The following is a 25,248-nucleotide window of genomic DNA, read 5'->3' as shown; positions in this document are numbered from 1 at the left end:
TTGCTTTTCTGCATGTCATAATAATGCTTATGATATAGGAAACATTACCAAAAAAATGTGGATAGGCCGGGTGCGGTGGTTCACGCCTGTAATCCCAGCGCTTTGGGAGGCCGAGGTGGGTGGATTGCCTGAGCTCAGGAGTTCAAGCCAGCCTGGCCAATGTGGTGAAACCCCATCTCTACTAAAAATACAAAAAATAGCTGGGCGTGGTGGTGTGCACCTGTAATCCCAGCTACTCGGGAGGCTGAGGCAGAAGAATCACTTGAACCTGTGAGGGGGAGGTTGCAGTGAGCCGAGATCATGCCACTGCATTCCAGCCTGGGCGACAGAGCAAGACTCCGTCTCAAAAAAAAGAAAAAAAAGCTGTGGATAGAATAGGTGAGTCGTATGGCATTCTGGATTCTATAGTCCGTAAAAGGAAGATGTGAGAGCTTTGATGTTAAATGCAAACTTCACACTCATCCTGTAGCTTTTTTTTTTTTTTTTTTTGAGACAGAGCCTTGCTCTGTCGCCCAGGCTGGAGTGCAGTAGCACGATCTCAGCTCACTATAAGCTCCGCCTCCCGGGTTCACGCCATTCTCCTGCCTCAGCCTCCCGAGTAGCTGGGACTACAGGCGCCGCCACCACACCCGGCTAAATTTTTGTATTTTTAGTAGAGACGGGGTTTCACCATGTTAGCCAGGATGGTTTCGATCTCCTGACCTCGTGATCTGCCCGACTCAGCCCCCCAAAGTGCTGGGATTACAGGCGTGAGCCACTGCGCCCGGCCTCATCCTGTAGCTTTTAAACTCCAGTCAAGGCCGGGCATGGTGGCTCGTGCCTTTAATCCCAGTACTTTGGGAGGCCGAGGCGGGTGGATCACTTGAGGTCAGGAGTTTGAGACCAGCCTGCCCAACGTGGCGAAACCCCGTCTCTACTAAAAATACAAAAATTAGCTGGGCATGGTGGCGTGCACCTGTAATCTCAGCTACTCGGGAGGCTGAGGCACAAGAGTCACCTAGAAGGTGGAGGTTGCAGTGAGCTGAGACTGTGCCACTGCACTCCTGCCTGGGCAACAGCAAGACTTGGTCTCAATAAATCAACAAACTCCAGTCTATACATGCCTATTGCTGTCATTTGAATTCTGTATTGGCGAAATTATTTATTCTGGAATATTTCTACATGAGTAGACTCCTCCCTATCCAGTGAGAGATACTTCGTTGAAGCCCAGTGTCTTTCAGCTATCTTATTGTGGTTTTTTTGCAGCATAAACTTGAATGTGATTTGCAGCAGAGGGAGGAAGAGATTGCTGAACTGCAGAAAGCTCTAAGTGACATGCAGGTCTGCCTCTTCCAAGAACGGGAACATGTTTTACGCCTCTACTCAGAAAATGACAGACTGAGAATCAGGTACCAAACAGGAGAAGGGAAATGTTGGAGTTATAACTTTAAATTACTTTTATTTTATTTATTTATTTATTTATTTATTTTGAGGCAGTCTCCATTGCCCAGGCTGGAGGTGCTATCTCAGCTCACTGCAGCCTCCGCCTCCTGGGTCAAGCGATTCTCATGCCTCAGCCTCTCGAGTAGCTGGAACCACAGGTGTGCGCTACAACACCTGGCTAATTTTTGTATTTTTGTAGAGATGGGGTTTTGCCCTGTCAGCCAGGCTGGTCTCGAACTCCTGGCCCACCTCAGCCTCCCAAAGTATTGGGATTACAAGCGTGAACCACCATGCCCAGCCCTTTAAATTACTTTTAGAAAGATGCATTTCTCTACATTAATTCTCTTAGGTTGTATTCCCTAGGAAATGGACTCTGAGATGGAGATTTGCCTTCAGGGCAGTTACTGGAGAAGCTCTCTGGAATAATAGCTATGAGCAGATTTGGGCAGAGGTAGAATACGAATGGATGCAATGGTAACAGAAGCCTTCGCCAACCCCATAGGGAGCACTAAGGATAGGGTGGTCTTTCGGCGGCAAAGGACTCAGACTTTTGTGTCCCCCCATTGACCAGTCATAGAATGCAGGCTATCCCCAGGGAGGGTGTGTAAACTTGGGAGAGGAAGCCCCCTTCAGCCAAGTGTAATTTTTAGAGAAGAGCTGAGCTCCTGGGAGATCAATGTCGCGATCATGAGGGGGAATCTGAGCAGTACACTACATGTTCCCTTACAGTGCACTTCCGTGTGTGTGCTGGGAGTGGGAGGGGAAAATACTCATAACTGAAAGTTTACCATTGCAGCCATCTGAAGTGCACGGTTCAGTGGCATTAAGTATATTCACATTGTTGCACCACTGTCACCAGCGTTGAACTCTAGAGCATTTTCATATTCCTACACTGAAATTGTATACCATTCAACAGTAACTCCCACCTCCCCGTTACCCCAGTTCCTGGAACACGCCATTCTACTTTTCGACTCTATGAATTTGACTATTTTAGGTACCTCACGTAAGTGGAATCATACAATGTTTGTTATGTCAGGCTTATTTCACTTAGCATAGTGTCTTCAAGGTTCATCCATGTTGTAGCGTGTGTCAGAATTTTCTTGCTTTTTAAGACTGAACAAGATTCCGTTGTATGTACGTACCACATCTGGTTGGTCCATTCATCCGCCAGTGGATCTCAGCTCACTGTAACCTCCGCCTTCCAAACTGAAGCGATCCACCCCCTCAGCCTCTGAGCAGCTGGGCCTACACGTGTGTACCAACATGCCTGGCTAATTGTTTTTGTAATTTTTGTAGAGACAGGGTTTTGCCATTTTGCCTGGGCTGGTCTCCAACTTCCAAGCTCAAGTGATCTGTCTGCCTCAGCCTCCCAAGGTGCTAGGATTACAGGTGTGTGCTGCTGTGCCCATCCGAGACCTTACTTTTAATTCTTTTATGTATATACCCAGAAGTAGATCATATGGTAGTTCTGTTTTTATTTTTTTGAGTAACTGCCATACTATTTTCTATAGTGGCTATACTGTTTTATCTTCCCACCAGCAGTGCACAAGGGTTTGAGTTTCTCCACATTCTTACCAATACCTGTTATTTTCTTTTTTTTTTTCCTTTAAGCCTTTTTTTTTTTTCTTTTTTGAGACAGGGTCTCACCCAAGCTGGAGTGCAGTGGCATAGTAACCGTCTTACTGTCAAATAAACAGAAACCCCTTACAGGTGTGAGGGAGTCTCATTGTGGTTTTGATTTGCATCTTAAAATCTCAAACGTCTTTCCTGTGCCGTTTATATATCTTCTTTAGAGAAGTGTCGATTCGGATGTTTTGCCCATTTTAATAACTGGGTTGTTTTTCTTGTTGTTGAGACAGGGTCTCGCTCTGTCACCCGGGCTACAGTGAGTGGCGTGATCACGGCTCACTGCAACCTCTGTCTGCCGGGCTCAAGCTCTCCTCCCATGTCAGCCTCCCAAGTAGCTGGGAATACAGGCATGTGCCACTACGCCTGGCTAATTTTTGTATTTTTAGTAGAGTCGGAGTTTTGCTATGTTGCCCAGGCTGGTCTCAAACTCCTGAGCTCAAGTGATCCTCCCACCTCACCCTCCCAAAGTGTGGAGATTACAGATGTGAGCCACCGTGCCTGGCCATAGAAGTTCTTTATATATTCTGGATACTAAACCTTTATTAGATATACAGATACATGCAAATATTTTCTCCTATTCCATAGATTGCCTTTTTATTTTCTCCTTTTTTTTTTTTTTTTTTTTTTAAGAGGCAGAGTATCACTCTGTCGGCCAGGGTGATCCTCCTGCCTTAGCCTCTGGAGTAGCCGGGACTATAGGCGTGCACCACTATGCCTGGCTAATTTATTTTCTTTTTTTCATTTTTTTGTAGAGACAGGAGGGTCTCACTATATTCCTCAGGCTGGTCTTAAACTTCTGGCCTCGAGGGATCCTCCTGCCTCAGCCTCCCAAAGGAGTGAGCCACCATGCCGAGCAAGGAGTTTTTAATTTTATGAAGTTCAGTTTATGTATTTTTTTTCTTTTGTTGCTTCTGCTTTTGGTATCACATCGAAGAAATCATTGCCAAATTCATTGTCAGAAAGCTTTTCTCCTATGTTTTCTTCTGAAACTTTTATTATTTTAGCTCTTATGTCTAGGTCTTTGATCCATTTTGAGTTAATTTTCGAATATAGCATTAGGTAAGGTTCCAACTTCATTCTTTTGCATGTGGATGTCCAGTTTTCTCAACATCATTTGTTGAAAAGACTTAGCCATGTGGTTTCTTTTTTATTATTATTATTTTTTTTTTTTTTTTAATTTTGAGACAGAGTCTTGCTCAGTCACCCAGGCTGGAATGTAGTGGCATGATCTCCGCTCACTGCAACCTCCGCCTCCCGGGCTCACGTGATCTCACCTGCCTCATCCTTCCAAGTAGCTGGGACTACAGATATGAGCCAACACACCTGACTAATTTTTTGTGGAGACAGGGTTTTTCCATGTTGCCCAGGCTGGTCTTGAACTCCTGAGCTCAAGCAGTCTGTCCTCCTCAGCCTCCCAAAGTGCTGGGATTTCAAGTGTGAGCCACTGTGCCCAGCCTCGCCACATGGTTTTTTTGGTGTCCCATGGTCAGGTGCTCCATTTTTAGCAGGATCTAGTAGCATGGCAGAAGCTGGTTTTCAAATGTGACGTCATTCTCAGCTGTAGACAGCATGGTCTTTCTGCAGATTCTCAGAGGGTCTGTCACGATTCTTGTAGTGTTGCTTGCCGTAAACTCTGGTTGGTACCTTGTGCCACCACAGACACCATAGGATCTGCCAAGTCATATGTCCCAAGCAGCAGAGCGTCCTTTCAACTCTGGGCCGCACTGAAAGCTCGCCTTCTGTGTCAGTTGGTATGTGGGTCAGAGCAGTATTCCAAAATACAGACTATGTTGTCTTCAGAACCTGAAGACTCCTTTCAGGCATTATGCTTCCTTCTCGGTGTAGCAGGTACCAGATGAAATAATTTGATCTTTACTTCGGAGGGAATATCCTGGCATGCCTAGATCACAGCCTTAAAAACTTCACTGATGTACTTCGTAAGGTTCATCTCCAACCCTCTGGAACACACATATCTTACCAAAGGTTCCAGTGCACTTGCTGTTTCTTGTTCATGCAGTCTGATTTAATGCAATATCATCAGTAGTGAGCTCCTGGCAATCTGTGGAGTAGCCAGATCCAGATTCTTTTTTGTTTGTTTTCATTTGTTTGTTTTTGAGATGGAGTCTTACTCTGTCACCCAGGCTGGAGTGTAGTGACGTGATCTTGGCTCACCGCAACCTCTACCTCCTGGATTCAAGTGATTCTCCTGCCTCAGCCTCCCGAGTAGCTGGGACTACAGGTGTGCATTACCATGCCCAGCTAATTTTTGTACTTTTTAGTAGTGATGGGGTTTCACCATCTTGGACAGGCTGGTCTCGAACTCCTGACCTTGTGGTCCACCTGCCTCAGCCTCCCAAAGTGCTGGGATTACAGGTATGAGCCACCACGATGGCCCAGATTCTTTTATACTGTATTGACAGAGAGTAAAAGCGTTAACATGGCCTTGGGGAAGACTATAAACGTTGTCCACATCAGAACTGCCTCTGGTCTTTTGAGAGATAGGAAGGAATGCATTTGCCTAATTACTCGCCACTTACCATGTGCCTGAGGCTAAGTAATTCTGCTCTAGCAGAGGTCCTACACCTGGCACCATGACTGAACTTGGGGCCTACTTGGTGGTAGTCTGCTGTTATCCCCAGAATCCACCTGGTTTTGTAGAGGTCAAACTGAGGAATGAAACGAGGCTTTGGTAAGGACCTCCACTCTGCATTCTTTAGATCTTTATTGATCATCTTGACTGGGTAGGGAGGGGCAGTTTCAGAGGCTTTCACTTAGCTTACCCCAGAAGCCAAGAAGCTAATTTGGAGGTACTGCCCCCACCTAGTGTGTCCATTTTAATCATTTGGAAACTGAAGAAATGACCATTGATTTGGTGGATCAATAGACCTGCTGTGAGCTGGACGTGCCCAAATTCCATTTATTCCACGGTCCCCACACGCCCCAGTGCCACGATGATGCTTCAGGTTATCTGGTATCAGTGTCAGCTCAGACCCTGTATCCAGCAATCCTTAAAATGCCCAGGTCGTCCCTTTTTCACAGTGTATAGTTACTTGAATAAATGGCTGTAGACCCTTTAGAGGATGTGAGGAATCATTACCATGAATATCTCCTCTGTGGTGTCACAAGGTCTTACCTTCTAGGAGTTCGAGCCTCTTCTTTATTTATTTATTTATTTATTTATTTATTTATTTATTTTTTTTTTTTTTGAGGCGGAGTCTCGCTCTGTAGCCCAGGCTGGAGTGCAGTGGCGCAATCTCGGCTCACTGCAAGCTCCGCCTCCTGGGTTCACGCCATTCTCCTGCCTCAGCCTCCCAAGTAGCTGGGACTACAGGCGCCCGCCACCTCGCCCGGCTAGTTTTTTTTTTGTATTTTTAGTAGAGACGGGGTTTCACCATGTTAGCCAGGATGGTCTTGATCTCCTGACCTCGTGATCCGCCCGTCTCGGCCTCCCAAAGTGCTGGGATTACAGGCTTGAGCCACCGCGCCCGGCCGCCTCTTCTTTAGGTAATTGTCGCTAGGACTTAAAACTGACTTGAGGCCGGCGCGGTGACTCACGCCTGTAATCCCAGCACTTTGGGTGGCTGAGGCGGGCAGATCACGAGGTCAGGAGTTCAAGACCAGCCTGGCTAACATGGTGAAACCCCGTCTCTACTAAATATGCAAAAATTAGCTGGGCATTCTGGCACACACCTGCAGTCCCAGCTACTCGGGAGACTGAAGCAGGAGAATTGCTTGAACTCAGGAGGCGGAGGTTGTGGTGAGCCGAGATGGTGCCATTGCACTCCAGCCTGGGTGACAGCGAGACTTTGTCTCAAAAAAAAAAAAAAAAAAAAAAAAAACGGACTTGCGCCTGAAAAATGAGTCAGAGATTGTGATTTTGTATGGGGTGCAGCCCTCAGCCTCTTTTCCATCTTTGACTTATCTTTTATTGTTTAAGCTATACTCTGTTGACTACCCATCTCCCTTGCTGCGAGAAACGCCATGTTCTGTAAACCATCTCCACGTCACTGGCTCTGAAATCCCCTTTTATGTTTTTTTAAATTAATTTTTTTTTTTTTTTTTTGAGACAGAATCTTGTTCTGTCACCCAGGCCGGAGTACAGTGGTGCAATCTTGGCTCACTGCAACCTCCACCTCCCAGGTTCAAGCGATTCTTGTGCCCAGCTAATTTTTTTTTTTTTTTGAGACGGAGTCTTGCTCTGTCGCCCGGGCTGGAGTGCAGTGGCCGGATCTCAGCTCACTGCAAGCTCCGCCTCCCGGGTTCACGCCATTCTCCTGCCTCAGCCTCCCGAGTAGCTGGGACTATAGACGCCCGCCACCTCGCCCGGCTAGTTTTTTGTATTTTTTAGTAGAGACGGGGTTTCACAGTGTTCGCCAGGATGGTCTCGATCTCCTGACCTCGTGATCCGCCCGCCTCGGCCTCCCAAAGTGCTGGGATTACAGGCTTGAGCCACCGCGCCCGGCCTAATTTTTGCTTTTTAGTAGAGACCGGGGTTTCACCATGTTGGCCAGGCTGCTCTCGAACTCCTGACCTCAGGTGATCTGCCTGCCTCGGCCCAGAGTGCTGGGATTATAGGCATGAGCCACCACACCAAGCCCGAAATCCCTTTTTAGCGTTTGCGTCCTTGGTCCAGTCCAGAGTAAGCTATCTTAGGTTGAGTTCTCTGGGAAACAGACTGTGCAGTGGAGATTTGCTTGCAGGAATTTTATTGGGAAGTGAGGGAACTTGAACTGGGACTCAGTTGCAGCAGGCCTCCTCCAGCACCACACCGCAGGGGTCTCTGAAGCTGCGATTGCTCTTCAGAGATACCCTGAACTGAGGCAAGGGGATTGGATTTTTGTGTTCCCTCATTGACCAGGCACTGGATATAGGCTGTCCCTGAGGAATGAGACTCCGTCCCCTTGGCTGGAGATTCAACTACAAGCTATCAGCAGGCAGCATTTCTGGCAAATGGCAGAATGAGCCATCAGCCCTGAAGAGGAGATCCGAGCAGTGCCCCTCAGCAGCCGCTCGCTACAGTTCCCTTTTAGAATTAGCTGAGAAGGGCCGGGCACGGTGGCTCACGCCTGTCATCCCAGCACTTTGGGAGGCCGAGACGGGCGGATCACGAGGTCAGGAGATCGAGACCATCTTGGTGAACACGGTGAAACCCCGTCTCTACTAAAAATACATAAAAAAAAAACTAGCCGGGCGAGGTGGCGGCGCCTGTAGTCCCAGCTACTCGGGAGGCTGAGGCAGGAGAATGGCGGGAACCCGGGAGGCGGAGCTTGCAGTGAGTGGAGATCGCGCCACCGCACTCCAGCCTGGGTGACAAAGCGAGACTCCGTCTCAGAAAAAAAAGAATTAGCTGAGAAGTGCCCTGGGCCCTTTTCTCTGAATGGAAATACCTGATGTTTTACAAAGTAGAGCTAAAGTCTAGATACATAACTATTCAATTTTAATTTGAGGTTACTGTTTTCATTTGAGGTTACTATTGTTTAAAAGAAATAGAAGGGAGATCCTTTAAACAGCAAGGGTTACTCACTTGGGACATTGATTAATATGTGCTTGCTTTCCATGAGAATTGCAGGGAGCTAGAAGACAAGAACAAGATTCAGAATCTCTTGGCTCTTGTGGGAACAGATGCTGGAGAAGTGACCTATTTTTGTAAGGAGCCTCCTCACAAAGTAAGTAATCTTTGGTGGAGCATGGTGAGTGTGGCTTCACAAATCACAGGCTAGGGCCCATCACCGGAAGAACGTTAGTATTCGCTAGAGAAGGCAGGTGGAGAATTAGCCATCATAGTGCCTTGTTTGCCTGAGTTGTTAAAGCATTTTTCTTCAAAAACCTCAGGAAGTAGCATCGTTTACCCCATTTCACTGTGTAGAAACCTGAAACACAGAGGGGTGGCTGTTTTAGCTGAGACAGAGAGGAAAGCAGGAGCAGACTGTGTGTGGGAGAAAGTTTTGATGCTTAAGTTTCTTTTTTAAATCTTTGTTTATACTGATTACAAATGATATCCATGGTCTTTATTAAAAACGAAAACAGAGTATAGTAATCTATCATCTAAAAGTGGCAGCTTCTCATAATCCTAGACCCCAGAGATAATCCACTCTTAATACTTTGGTATATATACCTCCATTTCTTTTTCCATTCCTGTAGAAATAGTTATGTGTTTGTGTATACTATTTCTATTTTTTCACTTCTATAAACAGTTCCTGAGCATTTTTATACGTATCTGTACATGTATACTTCTATTTCCTGAAGGTCCTTGGCCAAGAGCTACTTTTTATTTTTTTTTTTTGAGACAAAGTCTCATTCTGTTACATAGGTTGGAGTGCAATGCGCAATCTTGGCTTACTACAACCTCCGCCTCCCATTCTCAAGCACTCCTCCCAACTCAGCCTCCCAAGCAGCTGGGGCTACAGGTGTGCACCACCACGTCCAGCTAATTTTTGTATTTTTTGTAGAGATGGGGTTTCACCATGTTGCCCAGGCTGGTCTGGAACTCCTGAGCTCAAGCAGTCTGCCCGCGTCAGCCTGCCAAAGTGCTGGGATTACAGGCATGAGCCACCACACCCACCAAAGAGCTGCTTTTTAAAAAATAAATACATAAATACATAAAAACAATTTAGAGCTGAGGTCTTGGTATGTTGCCCAGGCTGGACTCACACTTCTGGGCTTAAGCACCATCCTTCCAAGTAGCCGGAACTACAGGGTTGCACCAGTGTGTCCCAAGCTGTTCTTGGTTTTGTTTTTAATCATATATTACCAAATAGCCCTGGAATTTTATTTATGTATTTATTTATTTTTATTATTTATTTATTTATTTATTTTTCAAGACAGAGTTTCACTCTTGTCACCCAGGCTGGAGTGCAATGGTGCGATTTCGGCTCACCACAACCTCTGCCTCCTGGGTTCAAATGATTCTCCTGCCTCAGCCTCCCGAGTAGCTGGGATTACAGGCATGCACCACCATGCCTGGCTAATTTTGTATTTTTAGTAGTGATGGGGTTTCTCCATGTTGGTCAGGCTGGTCTAGAACTCCCGACCTCAGGTGATCTGCCCCCCCTCGACCTCCCAAATTGCTGGAATTACAGGCGTGAGCCACCATGCCCGGCCTTATTTTTATTTTTTTTAGAAACAAAGTCTCGTTCTGTTGCCCAGGTTGGAGTGCAATGGAGCGATCATAGCTCACTGCAGCCTTGAGCTCCTGGGCTCAAGCGACCCTCCCACCTTAGCCTCCTGAGTAGCGGGGACCACAGGCACATGCCACCACACCCGGCCAACTTTTTTAAGTTTATATTGTCAACACAGGGTTTTATCCGGTTTGTTACTTTGCCTGTGTGGTCTCTCATATGCATGACATCCTTATATAATCATATCAGTTTTGACAAATTTAACTTCCAGCCTTCAATCTACAGAACTAAGGCTGAAAAATAAAATATTACATTCATAGGAAGGCTACTTCAATACCAGTGTTTGCTTCCTTAGGTCACCATTCTCCAAAGGACTATCCAGGCTGTAGGTGAACGTGAGCAGAATGAATCTTCAGCTTTCAAAGCAGGTAACAAACATATAACCCATTAGAAATTCTCATCAATGCAGAATAGAAAATCACAGGGCAGGCCGGGTACGGTGGTTCACACCTGTAATCCCAGCACTTTGGGAGGCTGAGGTGGGTGGATCACCTGAGGTCAGGAGGTCGAGACCAGCCTGGCCAACATGGCAAAACTGATGTAAACACAAAAAATTAGCCAGGCATGGTGGCAGGTGCCTGTAATCCCAGTTGTTTGGGAGGCTGAGGCAGGAGAATTGCTTGAACCCGGGAGGCGGAGGTTGCAGTGAGTCGAGATCACACCAATGCACAACAGAGCGAGACTCTGTCTCAAAAAAGAAAGCACAGTGCACACAATTGGAAATGTTTTCCCTACTGTACACTGATAATTGATGTTCATAATGATGCCTTTGGTGGTCTAATGTCTTAATGAGCTTCTTGAACCATCCAAGAAATTAAATTTTGCTCAGTTCAATTGTGTCTTTTTGTTTTGTTTTGTTTTGAGATGGAGTTTTGCTCTTGTTGCCCAGGCTGGAGTGCAGTGGCGTGATCTCCGCTCACTGCAGCCTCTGTCTCCCAGATTCAAGTGATTCTCCTACCTCAGCCTCCCGAATAGCTGGGATTACAGGCACGCACCCCATGCCTGGCTAATTTTGTATTTTTAGTAGAGAGGGAGTTTCTCCATGTTAGGCTGGTCTCGAACTCCCAACCTCAGGTGATCCACCTACCTTGGCCTCCCAAAGTGCTGGGATTACAGGCGTGAGCCACCGCACCCGGCGTGCTTAGTTCAATTTTTAACTTTCCTTATCTTTAAAATAACCTTGTCTTTTGAAAATTGTGTGATATGTCATAACCAAAATGTTTAAGTTTTGTTTTTCTTATTCCTTATTCTGTTTGATGATTGGTTGATTGCGACAGGCTCTGTCGCCCAGGCTGCAGTACAGTGGTATGAGCATGGTTTTCTGTAACCTTGAACTCTTGGACTCAAGTGACCCTCCCACCTCAATCTCCTGAGTAGCTGGGACGACAGGCATACGACAGCCACCACACCTGGCTAATTTATTGTATTTTACTTTATTTTGTGTAGGGAGGGGTTCTCACTGTGTCACTCAGGCTGGTTTTGAACTCCTGGCTTCAAGTGATTGTCCTGCTTTGGCCTCCCAAAGCACTGGGATTACAGGCATGAGCCACAACACCTGGCCTTATTCTGATTAAATAGTATCTTACTAAGAAAATAGACACAACTATTTTAGTGATTGATCCTAAGGAAAATTTAGTGGTTGATTCTGCCAGAAGATGAACAGGATTACTTAGGTGACATCTTGCAGAGTTCCCTGACAGAGATTCCTGTTTGAAAAGTTAAGCCCAGTAGTTACGATGTTTCCCTTTTTCTTCCTTTCCGTCCCTCACAGGTAAATGAATCTGAACTCCCCTGTGCGGGAAATGCTGACACTTCAATAGCAGACAGAAAAGCTGGATAAAACCTTCTTGACAGATTTTGTTTTCTATTTTAGATCCTAAAATAAGCAAAAGAAGACCATCGAGAGAGAGAAAAGGAAGTTCTGAACATTACCAAAGAGACGTACAGACACTCATCCTGCAGGTAAAGAATGTAGTTTTGGCAGACCAAGATGGCTTTTATCCACAAGTTTGGCTTTATATAACATACCCTCAGTATCGTGTGATAAGTATCTCCTTGCACACAGGTTACATCTAAGCCTCATGTGATTGAGAAAATTGAGATTGTTCTTAATTTCCAAGAGCTTGTATTTTCAAACCATCCTTTTCTATTTGAACGTTCTAAAAGTGCTACTCTAAACCTTCAGTTCAATGTACTAAGCCCCGTCCACCAAAACCATTACAAGGTAAGAATCCCCTGGCCTAGGGACATACAGAGATTGCAGAGGGAAGCTTGTCTATGTTGACGGATCAACGTTTGGTGGTATATTCATTTCTTTAGTGCTTAGGTTCTACAGTCTAGGAAAGTAATCAACTATTCTCTTACCTCCTGGTTATTATGTGTCATTTGGAACCATGATTTTTCATCTAATTGCACTAAAGTTTCTGTCCTTACTGGGTTAAATCTCTGTTGATTTAAATGACAGTTTCTACCTTTGGCTAGTATCTCCATGTGGAGTCGTGATAGCCAGACACAGAGAAGGAAATTACCTTATATTCATTTTGCTGTACTTTTTGAAACCAAAAACCAAGAGTCATTTTGCTTCTGGGCAGGAAGGGTGTCTTAAAGGGAGACAGTCAAGGGAGATAGTGAACAGGCAAAAATCACAGGGTAGGGGAAACGATTTTGTAGCTTTGTTCGTGTGATGTAGATGCTGGGTTTCGTTTGAACGAAGAATCTGCTCTTGGATAGCCTGACCCCATTTATAAGACATTAAGAGAAACTGGGCCGGGCATGGTAATGCCTGTAATCCCAGCACTTTGGGAGGCCGAGGCTAGATGATTGCTGGAGCCCAAAAGTCCGAGACCAGCCTGGACAACATAGTGAGATCCCATCTCTACAACCCAAAAGTTCCAGACCAGCCTGGACAACAGAGTGAGACCCCATCTCTACAAAAAATAAAAATAAAATTAGCTGGGTGTGGTGGGACACACCTGTAGTCCTGGAGGCTGAGGCAGGGAGGGCCGCTTGAGCCCATGGGGTTGAGGCTGCCGTGAGCTATGATCACGCCCCTTGCACTCCAGCCTGGGGGACAGAGCAAGACCTTGTCTTAAAATGTACAAGAGGATTAGGATTGAGATTTTTTTTGTTTGTTTTTTAATTTTTCTGGAGAAAGGCTGACTTTTCCTAGAGGTATGAAGTAAGTGGAAGTAGGGTTGGATTCCTCACCCCTTTTTGGCCTGTCTAGGTGGAGGCACTGCAGGCTCAGCTGGGAGAACAGACCAAACTTGCTCGAGAACAAATTGAAGGACTCATGGAGGATAGACGGATTCACCTCGAGGAAATACAAGTTCAGCACCAGAGAAGTCAGAACAAAATCAAAGAGCTAACCAAAAAGTGAGTGTCTAAGAAAGCTGTACCTAACAGGTATTTTATTTTTCTGAGTGACTTAAAAGTTAGCATTTTGTACTTGAACAACAGCGGGTCATAGAACTAAAGGGAACCTTGAAAAAACTGTCTTCCTCAGAAACCCCTGGCTTTCCGTAGGTGAGTATCTCGCTTTTCCAGGCATGCTGTTGCAGAGCTGATGAGTATTTCATGTGCTCCTTTTAATCCACTGTGGTGTTTTAGCTTCTGGTGGTTAAGAAGTGTTTTTAGGCCGGGCTCACGCCTGTCATCGCTCATGCCTGGGCGACAGAGTGAGACCCTGTCTCAAAAAAAAGTGTTCTTTTACCCACTGATACACTGTCTGACTCAATGTCGTAGGCCATTTTCTTTTGTTTGCCCCCTCATGAATATGGAAAACATGAGTTTACATATCTATACCAAAAACACTGCACACTCAGTATTTTAATCGGAACTCTGCCAGTGCTTTTATCTAGCGACGTGTTGTCCTTTTTGGCTTCTATGAAATCTCTGTCCCAAGAAAGGCAGGATTATATGTTTTTCTAACAGACTGAGTTGGCACAGTGTATTCTTGGTTATCAGAATACTCATATAGCTTTGGGATTTTGAATTGTAAATATCTATGATGTGTGAAACAGCACGATACATACTGTACGATCTCACTCCCATAAAATGGGGTGTGTGTCTGCACACACGCAGGAACTAGAGCATCCTGCACACTTTACAGTTTATAAACTGTAAAGTGCTTCTGATTGTGGATGACTTTGTTCTTTGCTTCTTGTGTGTTTCAGTTTCCTATAATGTACATACTTTTAAAACATCAAGGTGATTTTTAAAATCTGAAAAAATAAAAACAAAAAATGGCCAACTCTGTCCTCATTGTTTTTGTTCCTAACCTGCTCACCTTTCTTTACCTCTCTGCAGTCTGACTTCAGCCCCCCATTTTATTTTATTTTATTTTATTTTATTTTTTTTTGAGATGGAGTCTCGCTCTGTCGCCCAGGCTGGAGTGCAGTGGCCGGATCTCAGCTCACTGCAAGCTCCGCCTCCCGGGTTCCCGCCATTCTCCTGCCTCAGCCTCCCGAGTAGCTGGGACTACAGGCGCCGCCACCTCGCCCGGCTAGATTTTTAGTGTTTTTTTTAGTAGAGACGGGGTTTCACCGTGTTAGCCAGGATGGTCTCGATCTCCTGACCTCGTGATCCGCCCGTCTCGGCCTCCCAAAGTGCTGGGATTACAGGCTTGAGCCACCGCGCCCGGCAGCCCCCCATTTTATCAAACACGCCCTTTCTGGGGTTACCGCTGACCTCTTTTATTTTTTTTTTGGAGACTAAGTCCCGCTCTGTCACCAGGCTGGAGTGCAGACGCTGATCCCAGCTCCCTGCAACCACCGCCTCGCAGGTTCAAGCGATTCTCCTGCCTCGGCCTTCCAAGTAGCTGGGATTATAGGCGCCGCCACCATATCCGGCTAATTTTGTAAATTTAGTAGAGACGGGGTTTCACCGTGTTAGCCAGGCTGATCTTGAACTCCCAATCTCTGGTGGTCCACCTGCCTCAGCCTCCCAAAGTGCAACGATTACAGGCATAAGCCACCAGGCCCAGCCAACCTCTTTTTTCTTTTTTTTTTTTTGAGACGGAGTCTCGCCCTGTTGCCCAGGCTGGGGTGAGTGGCGCGATCTCGGCTCACTGCAAGCTCCGCTTCCCGGGTTCACGCTGTTCTCCTGCCTCAGCCTCCCGAGTGGCTGGGACTACAGGCGCCACCACCATGCCCGGCTGATTTTTTGTATTTTCGGTAGAGACGGGGTTTCACGGTGTTAGCCAGGATGGTCTTGATCTCCTGACCTTGTGATCCACCCGCCTCGGCCTCCCAAAGTGCTGGGATTACAGGCGTGAGCCACTGCGCCCAGCCCTGGCCGACCTCTTAACTTCTGAGACCAGTTATATCTCTGTTCAGGCCTTATTATACGTAGTATCTTCTTGCATGTTTGGCGTCACTGATCAACCCCTCCTTGTAATTCATTTCCCTTGATTTCTGCAGCACCTGTCTTTCTTGGTTCTTCTACCCGTCTAACCCCTTCACCCTTTTGCCTGGTTCCAGTGGCCAGACCTATGCCATAAGGACATTCTCAGTTGAATGTGTTTGAGCGTGTCAAATTTACCATTACTGAAACCACACTGTTTCTCCCAACAAATACTCCCATCCCCATCTCAAACCTACTACTTCTTTCTTCTTTTCATTTAGTTTCATGACATCACATGTATTCAGTTTTCCAGGCTTGAAACCACAGGATCATCTTCAGCTCTTAACTTTCTTATTCCTTAATTCCAAACCCTATGGATTGTGAGCCTAAAAACCTTCTCAAGTCCTTTCTCTGCTCTCTGATATAGGCAGTTCTACATGGATCACAGCATACACAAAAGCAAAGCTGTCGGCCGGGCGCGGTGGCTCAAGCCTGTAATCCCAGCACTTTGGGAGGCCGAGACGGGTGGATCACGAGGTCAGGAGATCGAGACCATCCTGGCTAATACGCTGAAACCCAGTCTCTACTAAAAATACAAAAACTAGCTGGGCGAGGTGGCGGGCGCCTGTAGTCCCAGCTACTCGGGAGGCTGAGGCAGGAGAATGGCGTAAACCCGGGAGGCGGAGCTTGCAGTGAGCTGAGATCCGGCCACTGCACTCCAGTCCGGGCGACAGAGCGAGACTTCGCCTCAAAAAAAAAAAAAAAAAGCAAAGCTGTTTTTGATACTATAGAACTTGTGTTAACTTGTCAGAGCTCCATGATTTAGTACTTCTGTGTCTTATTCCTAGGAATGGTCCATACTTATGCAGGCTATGTGTAAATATCCCTGTAGTCCTTCTAATCATATAACCTGAAGTTAGCACTCAGGAAAGTATCTCCTCTCTGATTGTTTTGTTTTGTTTTTTCCAGTAAAGACAGGGTCTTACTCTGTTGCCCAGACTGGAGTGCAGTGGTGTGATCATAGCTCACTGCAGCCTTGAACTCCTGGGCTTGAGCAGTCCTCCTGCCTCAGCCTTCCAAGTAGCTAGGATTACAGGTGCATACCACCAAACCTGGCTTATTTTTATTATTTTTTGTAGAGATGGGGTCTCGCTGTGTTGCCCAGGCTAGTCTCGAACTCCTGGCTTCAAGCAATCCTCTCACTTCAGCCTCCTAAAGCACTGAGATTACAGACATGAGCCACTGTGCCCAGCCCTGAACTCTCATTCTTAGTACATTAATTCAAACTCTATTCCTTTGTTTAAATTGTTCCTATTGCCGATCCTTTGTGTTCTTTTTTTTTTTTTTGAGACAGAGTCTCACTCTGTGGCCCAGGCTGGAGTGCAGTGGTGCAATCTCGGCTCACTGCAAGCTCCGCCTCCCGGGTTCCCGCCATTCTCCTGCCTCAGCCTCCCAAGTAGCTGGGACTACAGGTGTCTGCCACCACGCCCGGCTAATTTATTTATTTATTTATTTTGTATTTTTAGTAGAGACGGGGTTTCGCCGTGTTAGCCCAGATGGTCTCGATCTCCTGACCTTGTGATCCGCCCGCCTCGGCCTCCCAAAGTGCTGAGATTACAGGCGTGAGCCACCGCGCCCAGGCTTTTGTGTTCTTATATCTTTCTCACTACTATGAATTAGTTCCTCTATTAGGAATTATCAACTGCTTAAAAATATTTGATAGTCTCCATTTACCTTATGATAAAGTCCTGATACCTTAGCATGAATTTTTAGGAACGTCATCATCTGACACCAAATAACCCTTCAGCCTCAGCTCCTCCCCTGTTGCTGTAGTTCGCCCTGTGCATCAGCCAGACTAATTATAACAGCTGTTGTTCATCGGACATTTGTTATGCGGCAGCACCTTCTGACACTTCCTTCTTAGCAGAGCCAGGGTTTCACCATGTTAGCCAGGCTGGTCTCGATCTCCCGACGTCAGGTGATCCGCCCACCTCAGCCTCCCAAAGTGTTGGGACTATAGGCGTGGGCCACCGCACCTGGCCTGCTATGTTTCTTTTAACATAGTATAATGTGTTTGCATTTGGTCAGTATTTCTCCATCTGCATTTTTATTTTTAGTATTTTTGCACTTAAGTATATAGCAGCTTGACTTTTCTTTGGGTTTTAAGGGACAGATATTTTTCAAATTGTCACAGTAATTTGTAATTTTATATCTGTTTTCCAGAATATCAGTAACCTTCCTTGTTTAACATTATCTTCATATCTGAGCATGTGATCAGCTCCTTCCATTAGACAGATCTTCCTAAGAAGAAATCCAAGGCCATTAATGACTGTCCTTCGGGTGTCACTTTCAAGCTACTTGTATTTTAACAAGCCCGTACTTTCCCAGTTTGAGATTGAGAACGTAATGTAAGAATAAAATAACTCATTGAAAGTGAGAGAGACCCGTGTGGTAACTGAATGAAATCTCTCTTTATATACGTGGACACATACCTGCCTGTATACATTCATCTTGTGACATTTACTGTGTGCTTGGCACTATGCTACCATTTTCCTCGTATCTGTGTGCCCTTTTACTCATGAAAATAAGTGGATCTGACAATATTTGTTCAGTAGAAAACTGTAGTGATTGCTTCATGGTATTTAGTACTCTTGCAAGCAGTTAGATCATTCAGTATAGCATTTTTCTAGGGGCTAATGTTAAACTGATGAGTTGCTAACTTCCAAGGACATTGTTTTTTAAAGATAGAAACATCGTCTATCCCTAAATTTCAGGAAAGGGTCATCAAGAATCTGTTAACTGCCTGTGTATATCCAGTAGTTAGTATTATCCTTGACAATCTCATGGCATTGGAGCAAAAATAAGCAATAAGTAAGGTATATGCTTTCACTCAGTGTGGGGAAAAGTGCATGTTGACAGTTAAAATGTGACAGATGAGCAAGTGTTGAATTATAAGACAAGGGAACATTAACACTGGGATGGAATTTCAGAGAATGGAGGAATTAAAATAGGCTAAAGTTGTTGAAAACGACTTCGTACAGGAAGTTGATTTTTTAAGGAGGCCAGGTGCAGCGGTTCCCACTTGTAATCCCAGTATTTTGGGAGGCTGGGGCGAGAGGATTGTATGAGCCCGGGAGTTCCAGACCGGACTAGCCTAGGGAACATAGCAAGACCCAGTCTCCACACACACACAAAATTTTAATGAGCTGGCAAACGCCCTGGGAGGTGGTCCCAGCTGCTTAGGAGGCTGAAGACAGAAGGATTGCTTGAGCCCAGGAGGTCAGGGCTGCTGTGAGCCGTGGCTGTGCCTCTGCAATCCAACCTAGGTGACAGAGCAAGACCCTGTCAAAAAAAAAGTTCTTTTTAAAATAAACAAAGGATAAAATTTTGATACAGGCAGTTCTACATGGAGCACAGCATACACAAAAGCAAAGCTGTTTTTGATACTATAGAATTTGTATTAACTTGTCAGAACACCATGATTTAGTTCTTCCTTGTCTGATTCCTAGGAATGGTCCATACTTATGTAGGCTGTGTGTAAATATCCCTGTAGTCCTTCTAATCATCTAACCTGAAATGAGCACTCAGGGAAATGCCTATAAAGACCAGTCTATGAACCAGTGAGCATGGGTAGATACGTTATACTTTGCCCAGTAAAACCCGTAAGATTGCCAGTGATCAGATTTTTACAACTGCTAATTTTTTTTTTTTTTTTTTTTTGAGACGGAGTCTCGCTCTGTCACCCAGGCTGGAGTGCAATGGCCAGATCTCAGCTCACTGCAAGCTCTGCCTCCCGGGTTTACGCCATTCTCCTGCCTCAGCCTCCCGAGTAGCTGGGACTACAGGCGCCCGCCACCTCGCCCGGCTAGTTTTTTTCTATTTTTAGTAGAGACGGGGTTTCACCATGTTAGCCAGGATGGTCTCCATCTCCTGACCTCGTGATCCGCCCGTCTCGGCCTCCCAAAGTGCTGGGATTACAGGCGTGAGCCACTACGCCCAGCCTCAACTGCTAATATTTTACAAAATTTATATATTACACAATTTTGAAAAGAGCCATTCTCTTCCATTGTGGAATAATCCTTGCTTTCAGGTGTGCTGTGTGTGCGTCCTCATGTCTGCATTTGTACTTTCTTTCCTAGTCTTCGCCACACCCAAGAGCTGCTCTATGAAAGCACCAAAGATTTTCTGCAACTCAGATCCGAAAACCAAAATAAAGAGAAGTCATGGATGCTTGAAAAAGATAATCTGATGTCAAAGATTAAGCAATACAGGGTGCAGTATAAGAAGAAAGAAGATAAAATTGGAAAAGTGTTGCCTGTTATGCATGAGAGCCATCATGCTCAAAGTGAATATATTAAGGTAATGTCCTTAGGTCTTAAATAAGTTATTTACTTTTCTGGGAGAGTTGAAGGAATTCCAAAGAACCTACAGTTTGTAATGTAAAGTCCATTCAGTGCGGAAAGCTCTGGTAGCAGCTGCCTCAAGAACTAGGTTTCGCCGGGCGCGGTGGCTCAAGCCTGTAATCCCAGCACTTTGGGAGGCCGAGACGGGCGGATCACGAGGTCAGGAGATCGAGACCATCCTGGCTACACGGTGAAACCCCGTCTCTACTAAAAATACAAAAAACTAGCCGGGCGAGGTGGTAGCGCCTGTAGTCCCAGCTACTCGGGAGGCTGAGGCCGGAGAATGGCGTAAACCCGGGAGGCGGAGCTTGCAGTGAGCTGAGATCCGGCCACTGCACTCCAGCCTGGGCGACAGAGCAAGACTCCGTCTCAAAAAAAAAAAAAAAAAAAAAAAAGAACTAGGTTCGAAGAACAGCTGATCATTATAGCGCTTTGGGATTTAAAATATTAGCCTTGTTCATTCATTCATTCATTCATTCATTCAGCAAATACTTACTGCACTGCTGGCCGGGCACAGTGGCTCACGCCTGTAATCCCAGCACTTTGGGAGGCCGAGGCAGACAAATCACGAGGTCAGGAGTTCAAGACCAGCCTGGCCAACAATGGTGAAACCCCATCTCTGCTAAAAATACAAAACAAATTTAGCTGGGCGTGATGTTTTAGCTGGGGTGCCTGTATTCCAGCTACTTGGGAGGCTGAGGCAGGAGAATTGCTTGAACTCAGGAGGCAGAGGTTGCAGGGAGCTGAGACCACACCACTTCGCTGCAGCCCTGGTGACAGTGCGAGACTCCGTCTCACAAAAAACAAAAAACACAAATATTTACTGCACTCCGACTATGGGTTAGGCCCTAGAGTTACAGTAATCTAAACAAGGTCTGTCCTTATGGTATTTACATTTTAATGGGTGAGAAAAAACAGAAACATTAACAAATAACTAAGAAAATTATAGATTAGGGTGGGCGCGATGGCTCACACCTGTAATCCTGGCACTCTGGGAGGCCAAGGCGGGTGGATCACCTGAGGTCAGGAGTTCGAGACCAGCCTGACCAACATGGTGAAACCCCGTCTCTACTAAAAATACAAAAATTGACCAGGCGTGGTGGCAGGTGCGTGTAATCCCAGCTACTCGGGAGGCTGAGGCAGGAGAATCACTTGAATCCAGGAGGCGGAGGTTGCAGTGAGCTGAGATCATGCCATTGCACTCTAGCCTGGGTGACAAAGTGAGAGACTCTGTCTCAAAAAAAAAAAAGACTTTGGGAGGTCGAGGTGGGCCGATCACAAGGTCAGGAGTTCGAGACCAGCCTGGCCAACACAGTGGAACCCTGTCTGTACTAAAAATACAAAAAATTAGCCAGGCGTGGTGGTGGGCGCCTGTAATCCCAGCTACTTGGGTAGAGACTGAGGTAGGAGAATCGCTTGAACCTGGGAGGCAGAGGTTTCAGTGAGCCGAGATCGCGCCACTGCACTCCAGCCCAGTGACAGAGCAAGACTCCGTCTCAAAAAAAAAAAAAAAGAAAGAAAGAAAATTATAGATTATAAAAATGTGGTGTTAAGGGAATAAAAGAATTACATGAAGATTATATGTGGTTGCTGGACGTCTATTGTATTAATAGAAGGAATGCACAGAGACACTGTCTCAAATCTGGTGCTTTTGCTGAGACCTGAAAAATGGGACTAAGCTTGCCGTGCAGACCTTGAGGAAGAACATTCCTGGCAGAGGGAAAAGCAAGTTTATACCCCTGGAGTATGTTCAAGGAAACGGAAGGCTGTCATCGTGGTTGTAGAGGAATGAATAAGGAGGAAGTGGTATGCCCTTTAAGAGGCCAGGGTTGGCAGCAGCCAGTCGTGGAGGGCCTTGTGCATTATGGTACAGAGTGTGAACTTAGCTCTCAACAGTGTCAGGCCTTTGAAGGATTGTGTGAAAGAAGTAACATGATCTGATTTGGGTTTTTAAAGGATCATTTTAACTGCTCAATACAGCATGTATAGTAAGTGTTGTTGTTAATAATTCTTCCTTTTTAAAAACATATATTGTAATGTCTCACTTGAGACAGCTTCTGAAGTCCATTATCTGACTCTTCCCAGAGCCAAAAATATTTGTTTGAATTTCTACTCTGTACACTTTAGAAACCAGGTTTACGAGACTGGCCTAGAAGTAGGAGATTTTCAGATGTTCCTCAAAGTTCCTTGTCGTTTGGTTCCTTAAGTCACTTTGTACCTCTGGAAATCCCTTCTTTTCTTTCTTTCTTTCTTTGCCTAAGTGCTACTTGAATTACTTAAACTGTAGAACTGAGTGTTCATAGTTTTTGTCCCTTTGACTTGCAGTCCCTAAAAGATAAGTTAGTCCAAGAGAAAAAGCTGTCCAGTATGTACCAAGAGCAGTGCATTTCCTTAGAAGAGGAACTTGCCCGAATTCGTGAGGAAGAGGGAATGAGGCGAGACATCTTCAAGGTACAAAATTATCTTCCATTTGTAACGGAGTAGGAAGCGCAGATGGCTGGGGAAAACACTTCCCTCACCTTCATAAATGCCTTCCCATTCCCCGTATTTAGGATCGCACTAACAAGATGGGGAAGCGTTTACAGGTAATGACAAGACGCTATGAGGCACTGGAGCGTCGACGGATCTTGGAAGTAGAAGGCTTTAAGACAGATATTAAGGTTCTCCGACAGAAACTGAAAGACTTGGAGCAAATGTTGTATAAGGTAATTGCTGGTCGTGGATTGCCACAAGGGAGAAGAGAGGTGTAAGTGAGGGAACGTGGTCATGAGGGCTCCTCAAAAGAAGGATGTGTTATTTCGTGCTGATAGACACTCACGGATCACTGCCTTTAAGCCTCCCTGAAAATCAGTTCCAGCACATGCTAGAGGGAAAATAAAAACTGAAATCACTGAATGATTGCGTCATTAATACTTCGATGTGAGCTACACTTAACGGAAATTGTCATCCCCCCTAATTCAAGAAGTAGATGAAACAATCATGTCTGTTTTACAGTTGGGGAAAGTGGGTCATTGATGGACAGAGTGATTTTTTCCGGCAGACACAGTTCTTTAGAATGCAAGTTGCCTCAAGAGCCGCCTTCATGAGATTTAGCCAGTTAGCCTGTGTTCCAAACAAGCTCAGTTACAGAAAAGAGGAGAGGCCTGCTTTCCTTCTTTGACAAATTTACCAGTAGTGTTGCTTATCCTGGCCTCTCTGACTCCTCTTTCTTGTTCATTGATCTCTAGCTCAAGGCTCCTTTATTGTACGGGAAGGATATTCATGGGATTTCTGCTTTAATTCTACGTTTTCCTTCTTTTGTTCGCCACTGAATGAACTAAGGATGGAATTTATCCTATGTACTCAAAATCTCATAAAAAGGAGCTAGCACAACTGTGTCTTTTTGACCGCTCTCTCTGCCCTGGCATATATCATAATCATTTCTTTCTTTTTTTTTTTTTTTCAAATCCCTAGGCAACAATTAATGCCCGGGCAAACCAGGATCTTGCCATTCTATGTGAGGTCCGTGACAGCAATAGACGGGCACATAAGATACAAGGAGAACTGAAGAATCTTAAGTCGAAAGTGTTTGGTCTGGAGCATGAACTGAGACTCTGTTGATGTCTACTTTTGGAAATGGCCCCCATTTAGAAGAGGTGTGCTCCTTGAAACCTGAGGAGAAGGTCATCTGCTGCCAGAAAATGTAAACCTGAGTTGACTAGAGTGATGGTAGTGATTATTACGAAGACAGGGTGAAGAATCAGGGACCACTAGGAAAGCTTTTCTTGCGTGCTCAGCTTGCTTTGTCATTTTTGCTGTCCTTTTACCATTTGTGGAGAGTAGGGGCCTGGTCCTGAATGACCTAGAGGCTTTCATTATTTACCCCGTCTGTATCAACAGGTTTTTGTTTTTTTAGAAGACAGTGATGATAAAAACTTAGGAAGAAGGTATTTTGCAATGAGCTTGGCTGAGTGTCCGTGGGAAGAATACTTTCCCTAAAGAGAGAGATGCACTCACAGAGGCTGCCTTTTTCCTGAGCCCAGGGAGAAGGCAGCACATCACAACCTGTCCCATTGCTCATTCTGCTGTTTCACCTTCCATCGTGAGCAGAGCCTGAATTACGTTTCTGGGCAGTTTCATGGTGTTTCACCAGAGGGCACTAGAGACTCAAACAAAATGTCCATCTGGAAAAATTAAGGAGACACTTTGGCAAGGGTGAATGAAACAGAAATGATCCTTGTTTGGAAAGTTTGATGTTTTTATCAGTAACACGGCTTTTGAAAAATGATGTATAGATTTTAAATTAACTATTTTCAATAAAATATTTCAAAAGATTCTCTGAGTTTTCTGTAACTTCTTCTCAATACTATGTTTATGCTTCGTTAATGACACGCAACTCAGTTTACTTTTTTGTTCCATGGCCTCTGCAGTTTTGTGCAAGTGTACAAGATTTTTGGGGGGTTTTTTGAGACAGAGTTTCACTCTTGTCATCCAGGCTGGGGTGCAGTGGCGTGATCTCGGCCCACTGCAACCTCTGCCTCCTGGGTTAAAGTGATTCTCCTGCCTCAGCCTTCCAAGTAGCTGGAATTACAGGCACTCACCAGCATGCTCTGCTAATTTTTGTATTTTTGTTTGTTTGTTTTTTTAGTAGAGACAGGGTTTCACCATATTGGCCAGGCTGGTCTTGAACTCCTGACCTCAGGTGATCCACCCACCTCGGCCTCCCAAAGTGCTGGGATAACAGGCGTGAGCCACCATGCCCAGCCCACAAGTTTTTTTAAATGACGCCTTTGAAATCATCTAGTGTTGGAGATAACAAAGTAGTACAAAGGGGATGACACTAAAACTTTATCCGTTTTTAGGCAAATTGCATTTGGGACAAAATAATTGTTTCCATACCCAGAAAGCCTCTTGGTAGTAAGTTGGACTTTGCTTAAGATAGTATCATTCTGATTTACCCAGGACAAAGGAGAGAACCCAGGTTTTCATATTTAAAATTGTTAATGATGTGTAAAGGAAGGTGGTGATTGTACTGCAGGCAGAAGCTATTACTTTTCTTGAAAAAATATGTGATAGCAGATCAGTTTTTTTCATTGATAAATTGGGACAAAAATTCTTAGAGTGCCCTGCTCCCAGGCCTTAGAGAGATTTACGGGAGTGGATGATTCTTCCTTCTGTCCTAATACTTAGGGAACTGGCTTTTCCTGACCATTACTTTTGTTGTTGCTGGCAAAACAAAAAGGTGTATTAAATTAGAGAATTTTGGAGTAAGAAGCGACCTTATATATCATATA

At 45.2% G+C, this 25,248-nt stretch overlaps 1 protein-coding gene across 6 annotated transcripts in view; it reads left to right on the top strand.

Moving 5' to 3' along the window:
* The window catches only part of CCDC77 (coiled-coil domain containing 77), a 46,369-nt gene extending 22,080 nt beyond the window's left edge, over positions 1–24,289 (top strand). For all 6 annotated transcript variants that reach the window (XM_033223342.1, XM_033223339.1, XM_033223340.1 and 3 more), the window contains 9 exons: positions 1,246–1,388; positions 8,621–8,717; positions 10,525–10,597; positions 12,103–12,191; positions 13,456–13,604; positions 19,712–19,931; positions 22,301–22,426; positions 22,528–22,680; positions 23,429–24,289. In XM_033223342.1, the coding sequence (XP_033079233.1) occupies positions 1,246–1,388; positions 8,621–8,717; positions 10,525–10,597; positions 12,103–12,191; positions 13,456–13,604; positions 19,712–19,931; positions 22,301–22,426; positions 22,528–22,680; positions 23,429–23,575 (1,197 nt within the window). In that variant the 3' untranslated portion in view covers positions 23,576–24,289. The remainder of the gene's footprint in view (positions 1–1,245; positions 1,389–8,620; positions 8,718–10,524; positions 10,598–12,102; positions 12,192–13,455; positions 13,605–19,711; positions 19,932–22,300; positions 22,427–22,527; positions 22,681–23,428) is intronic.
* The last annotated feature ends 959 nt before the right edge of the window (positions 24,290–25,248 follow it).

Source organism: Trachypithecus francoisi, unplaced genomic scaffold (assembly GCF_009764315.1).
Source record: "Trachypithecus francoisi isolate TF-2019V2 unplaced genomic scaffold, Tfra_2.0 Lachesis_group11, whole genome shotgun sequence".
Taxonomy (NCBI): Eukaryota; Metazoa; Chordata; class Mammalia; order Primates; family Cercopithecidae; genus Trachypithecus; species Trachypithecus francoisi.
Note: the sequence above shows the minus strand (reverse complement) of the source record. Positions and strands in the feature narration are given on the sequence as shown.